We start from the raw sequence: 6,601 nt of genomic DNA, 5'->3' as shown, positions 1-6,601 counted from the left end.
TATATATATATATATATATATATATATATATATATCATCATCATCTTTTAACATCCGTTTTCCATGGGTTGGACGGTTTGACTGAAGACTGGCAAGCCAGGAGGCTGCACCAGGTTCCAATCTGTTCTGTCAAAGTTTATACAGCTGGATGCCCTTCCTTATGCTCTGAGAGTGTAGTGGATGCTTTTTATGTGCCACTGGCAACGACCACGCTTGAATGGCGCTTTTTACATGCCACTAGCAAGGGAGCCAGTCAGGTGGCATTGGTATCGCTCACTCAAATGGTGCATTTTACGTGCCACTGGCACAGGTGCCAGTTAGGTGGCACTGGCATCAGCCACGACAACGATTTCACTTAACTCAACAGGTCTTCTCAAGCACAGCATATTGTCTGATGATTGAAGGGTGAACCTACAAAATAGTTACACTTGCGTTCCAAAATGTAATTAAAAGAAATACCTGTTTTCAACAGGTGCTTTCTTTTACAGTAGTGTTTTTTCCTTAGGTTTGATTACGAAAACTTCTAAATTACTGTAAAACCATTTTGTAAAGCTCTATCCTAGAATACATCATAAAAGGGTATTCTTACCAGCCAGAGCACCACAAACTGATGATTGCCAAGGTTTCACAGGCTCTTGTTGTTTCTCACTCCAAAATCTCTGCCAAATATAGATGATAGAAATAAAGACTCAATTTAGAAAATGTTCTTACTGTTCAAAAAAAGACATGGATTGAAATAACATTTCTCAAAGAGAAAGACCTTTGGTTGCCAACAGAGGTAAAAGCTCTTTGTACTTTCTTCATTTTATTCTTATCTAATAATTACACTTTCTGTACAACTTCCTCCATTGCTAATTAGATCACCTAGGTAGCAGAAATTATCTACTACTTCCAGAGAGCCACTGGGACATTTGAGGAAATCAGTTTCCCATGTATCTGTGGTCTTTATAGCTCCTGTACATCTTCCTTATACAAACACAACTTTCTTAGATAATCTTCCTACTATTCCATTGCACTTTTTGTATATCCACAGCTTGCACTGGGCACATCAAATGAAATTTCTTCCTACACCCTTTCTACATATTGAGCAGGACCATTTACCTGAAGAGTGAAGACTCCTGTCTGATTTCTTGCTTACTAGGACCTTGGTTTTGCTAAGTTAACTTTAAGACCCTTTGAGTCCACACATGGAATTTCTTTTCTAATTTTGTTACAGATTCTACTATGAAGGCAAGATCCTTAGCATATAGTAGTTCCCATGGGCTTCCAGTCTTAAATCCCTCTGCTATGGCCTGGAGGACAATGATGAATAGGAAGGGGCTGAAGACCTAGCCTTGGTGAACACCAGGCTGTGTGTTTATAGAAGAAAGGATTATTATTAGGGCAAGATCATCAGCATATAGTAGTTCCTGTGGGCTTCCAGTCTTAAATTTCTTTATGACCTGGAGGACGAATTCATTTTAATTAAAATCCATGAGATTTTTGTATTTAGCACAAATATAATGAATATTGTTGCAGTTAAGAGGCTTGCTTTGCAAACATATGGTTTCAAGTTCAGTCCCAATGCATATCACCTTGGGCAAGTATCTCCTATTATAACTATGGACCAACCAAAGTCTTGTAAGTGGATTGAGCAGACATAAACTGAAAAGAATTCTTCATTGTGTGTGTTGTAGTTCTAAACAAGCATCACTGTCTTACAAGTTGTTTCCAACCATCCATGAAAAACTTAACTGGCTCTAGGAAAATATTATGTTGCTTGGAAATAGGTGAGGACTGGTGACAAGGAGGGCATCCAACCATAGAAAATCTGACTTAACAAATTCCACCTGATCTGTACAAGCATGAAAACTGAACATTAAATGATGATGATATATGTGGCTAAATGCAAGAATCACTGAATGTAACTATGGCATTACTACCTTAAAAAATTCCCAAAGTGGAAATTGGATGAAAGAGAATGGAATTTCTCTGGAAACAGTGCTTCCATAACCTCGATAAAGTCCTCTGATACCCTACAACAGAAACAAGCATTTTAACAATGGTTGAAAAATCAAGATATCAATGTAAAGGAAGATACAATGAAGAGTTTACATGGTAACAAAAGACAATTGAGATTTATTGAAACTTTATTTATTCACCTATTTTTTTTTTACTGCTGTGTCATTCACAGGTGGTATAGGTTTTACTAATTTTGATGTTCGTGTATTTTTATAGAATGCAGATGTTCAAGACAAAGTAACAGACAAATAGTAATAAGGCTAGTAATTCCAATCTTTCTCCCAGTGAAGTGTTTTGTAACTCACAAATGGCATGCCAAGGTAGATATAAACAGGTACTGCAAAGTAGGAACTCACTATTTTAAGTAACTATAGTACTATGAAACTAATGTATGCTTAAATTTTGTAGAACTTAAGATTTAAACTCATGTGCATTTGCCGACTTGATACTTTACTATATCTGCTAGTTTACTAAAAAAGCATTTAGTATTATATTGTGAACAACAGCAGAAAGGTTGATAATAAGTCTTCCAGTCAAAGCTGATAATGTGTCTACTGGTTGAAATGGACAGGGTATACTCAGTTCCCAGGTAAGACAACTAGCACTTGTTAAATGAATCCTGTTAATAATAAATAGCACAAGTAGGCACAGATTACAACTGTAAGAAGTAAAAATGCTGTCCAATTGATGAGAGTTTCATTATCTTTTAATGCTAAATTTAAGTTCTACCATGGTAGTGGCTTAGAAAGTAGAAACAAATTAGTTAGATACATATGATATTAAGTTACAATCTCAAAGGTCTTTAGTTCATTTCTTCTGAAGAATTTTCATATATTTGCAGAGTGCACTTTATTCTAAGTGCTTCATTTCATCTAGCTATTTATAATAGTAACAGATCAAATGAGAATGATCTCTATGATAGACTGATATCCTACTAGGAGATTTATTTAGCATTTCTTATCACAGTAAAACACTAAGCTGTTTTGGCTTAAAAGCCATCCAATAAGAAGAAAGTCAACAATATTTTTGATTTTTTTGAGAAGAATGTATTACTTATTGTAGCTGATAGTTTTCTTATGAGATAAAAGTTACTTTTTACTTACTTCTGCCTGTAAGGTTTGCTGGAAAATCTTCAGAGAAGACATGTTTGATGACGTCTGAGTTCTCTGTTTGACTACCTCGACAGGTACTCGGATCAAACAAGCCATCTGTGTTGAACAAGCAAAAATTAATCAATCAGAATTTATGCTAATCCTTTAAAGAAAAGCATATACATGTACACACACACACACATATATTCACAATTCTATCTCATCTTATCACATCTCCATATTGATACTTCTCATCAACCATACCTCCATACTTGTTCCATCAATCATTGTATTCACTGCTACCCCCACACACACATCTCTAACCATCTGTTACTCTCCCCTCAAACATTCATGAAAGTACCCATGCTCCCCTCTCCTCCTCTGACTCATTGTCTCACTGCCTTGTACCTTGAGAGGTTGCTCGGGTACTTCTTCACTACCAATTTTATCTCCTTCCCAACTACTCCCACTGCTATATAATGAGTGGTAGCCATATATCTCCTCTATAGTAAGACACCTATGCTTGTTCTTCTATCATACTTTAGCATTTCAACACTTGGCATAATGTTACCTCTCTCACTCAAACAGACACACTTGGTAGCAGGAGCTTTTTTCCTTTTCTTTTTGTTTTTTTGTGTTGCAATTTAGTTGGCACCTCACTAGTACCGGTGACACAAAAAAGCACCCAGTATAAACTATAAAGTGGTTGACATTAGGAAGAGCATTCAGCTATGCAAGCAAGCTATACCAAAGCTGACACTAGAGCTCAGCACAGTCCTGCAGCTTGCCAGATTCTGTCAAACCGTCTAACCTATGCCAACGGACATATGATGATGATGATGATAACTTACCACTTCTCCTGCAGATGCAGCTATCATGTAACTTATTGATGCTATTTTTGGCTCAAATGTCGTTGAGATGACTGTTTTAGTGAATTCATATGTGAGAAAAAACAAAGATGCTGAAATTAAGGCAAAAAAATTCCATAAGAATTGATTAAACTATTATGGTAAAATATGGTATGGTCAAAGTTTCAAATAAACTACTTCTTTAAAATTTTTTAAAAATTAAATTTCATATTTTAAATGGGGAGGAAGACACTGAAAATTTGGATATTCTGGGATTTTATGCATGTTATTTGGAAGTTCTAATTTTTAAATGCTAGTTTTCAATTGCAAAATGTACTGGTTGTCTTTTTTCTATCAGCTATGCCCAAAACCAGCATACTGTGCCTTATCTCACAATGATATAGATGTATCAGAATTTATAATTAATGATTGTATCCATACATCAACATTAGAACTGCAAATGACACTTGTTAAAAACTTTATTTTCATAAGCAAATCTAAGATTCTCTTTAAAATTCATTTTGTCACTCAACAATTATATCAATCTCTAACAGAAGCTCAGATTTTTTAAAACTAAAACTGCACCAAAAAGTGGGGAGATTTTCTTTACAGAATAAGAAAAGAAAAGAAAAAAAATTTATCTCATAGCAGTTGAATGTTCTGAATCAAAACAAGTCATTTCCATCATGTTTTTGCCTTTAGAGCATCCAAACTCTTTTGCAAATCTTTTCCACTCCTCTTGGTCTTTGGCTTTCTTTATACATTCAGATATTCTTATCCCAGTTCACATTTCAACATCACTGAGTCAGTCTCTTCTTGGTTGTTCTCTTCTTTTATTTTCTATTTTACCAAACATGATTGTATTTTCAATTAACCCAGTCATTCTACTAATGTGACTATACAATTGCAGCTTCCTTCCTCTTGCTATATCTATAAGTCTTTTTCTCTTCCCAACAAAGACAGTAAGTTGTTCTAAGATTGACTGTTTGGTCTGGTGGTCCTTCCACATAATGTAAGAGTTTTCAGAAAGCACCTCATTTCAAATGCTGACAATTTTATCTCAGTGATTTTTTGAGTATGTCTATGTCTGACATCCATACAACAGAGTTGTATAGATTACATTAGTTTCAGTTTCTCACTTAAATCAATGTTCACACTGCTCCAAATTTATTTATCTTTGCCAATTATGCTATTGTTATTTCAATCCACCTCTTCATCTCAGTTTTGCATGTTACATTTTCATAAAATAGGAACCAGAATGTCATTAACTTGAATTGGTGTCATTTGTTCTGTGTTATCTTTTTTTTTACAGTTGATTTTCATACCATATTTACTTGAAACAATGTCTAGTCTTCTTGTGATATCAGGTAAATTACTTTTATGAACTGGTTAACAACTCAATGATGAAATGGATAAATTTAGAAAGTTAGATGATAAAATGAAATGGAAATAAAACAAAAAAAAAAAACCTTGGGGAGCAGATCCAATAACAGCAGAGCCAAGCCCAGAGTAAATTCCTCGGAAACCACCTGATGCCTGAAATCCACGTTGGCTTTGCAAACGAGTCCGCATGGTGTCAAGAGGAAAAAGCAGAACGTCTACAGATGTTCCAGCAGCACCACCAGCCTGAAATTGTAACAAATTATTGTTATTAGAATCACCATCAATAAATTATACATGGTATATAGTGCAATTATGAAACAATAAAAGTGATACAATTTTGGAAATTCAACGAACATATAAAGTAAAGTGAGAAAATTTATAAAAATATTGAAGAGTTCTTTCTGTTACTAGGAGCAGGCATGGCTGTGTGGTTCAGAAATTTGCTTCCTAACAATGAGGCTTTTGGTTCAGTTCCAGTGCACTGTACCTTGGGCAAATGTTTTCCATAATAAAGCTTTGAAAGAAGCCATTGCATATGTAGGTGTGTATCATCATTATTCATCTTTATCATTTAAGTCCACTTTTTGCATGCTTGCATGGGTTAGATGAAATTTGTTGAGTAAGATATATATATATATATATATATATATATGATTATGAACAAGGAGTATGGAATGAGCAAGTCCTTTTGTTACATTGATCATAATTGATCTCCTGAATATTGCTATATATTGCAATAAACTATGCAACAATTTATTCAGGAAGTCTTGAACTCAACTCATCAGAATTATGTATAAAATTCATTTTATACACAATTCTGATGAGCTGAGTTCAAGATCTCATGAAGAAATTGCTGCCTGTATTATTGCATAATATAGCTATATTTATGAGTTCAAATTTCAATGAAACAATTGTAAATTGATATAGTAAAAGAACTTGTTCACTCCTTTCTCATTGTTTGTAATAATAAAAATTCTGTGGATACTTGTGAATTTTCAGGCATGTGTTTGGTAGAACAAAGAATTTCCAGATTACAGTTTATCTGATAGCCTGTACCCATGGATGAGCATAATAAGGTAAACTCCAAAGTTAACATCTAAATGAGATTATTATTACTACCATCACCATCATCATTACACACACACACAACAGACTTCTTTCAGTTTCCATCTACCAAATCCACTCACAAGGCTTTGATCAGGCTGGGGCTATAGTAAAACCACTTACCCAAGGTGCTATGCCTGCACATAGTGTGTGTGTGTGTGTGTGTGTGTGTGT

General features: G+C 34.6%; 1 protein-coding gene across 1 annotated transcript in view; it reads right to left on the bottom strand.

Annotated features, from left to right (window-relative positions):
- The window catches only part of LOC106873276 (S-adenosylmethionine mitochondrial carrier protein), a 22,358-nt gene that overhangs the window by 7,911 nt on the left and 7,846 nt on the right, over positions 1-6,601 (bottom strand). The window contains exons 3-7 of the mRNA XM_014920570.2: positions 5,410-5,566; positions 3,944-4,053; positions 3,105-3,209; positions 1,923-2,015; positions 590-659 (exon numbers count right to left, since the gene is read on the bottom strand). Coding sequence (XP_014776056.1) covers positions 590-659; positions 1,923-2,015; positions 3,105-3,209; positions 3,944-4,053; positions 5,410-5,566 — 535 coding nt within the window. The remainder of the gene's footprint in view (positions 1-589; positions 660-1,922; positions 2,016-3,104; positions 3,210-3,943; positions 4,054-5,409; positions 5,567-6,601) is intronic.

This window comes from Octopus bimaculoides, chromosome 1 (genome assembly GCF_001194135.2).
Source record: "Octopus bimaculoides isolate UCB-OBI-ISO-001 chromosome 1, ASM119413v2, whole genome shotgun sequence".
Classification (NCBI taxonomy): domain Eukaryota; kingdom Metazoa; phylum Mollusca; class Cephalopoda; order Octopoda; family Octopodidae; genus Octopus; species Octopus bimaculoides.
The sequence above is the reverse complement of the archived record's forward strand: the minus strand, read 5'-3'. Positions and strand labels throughout refer to the sequence as shown.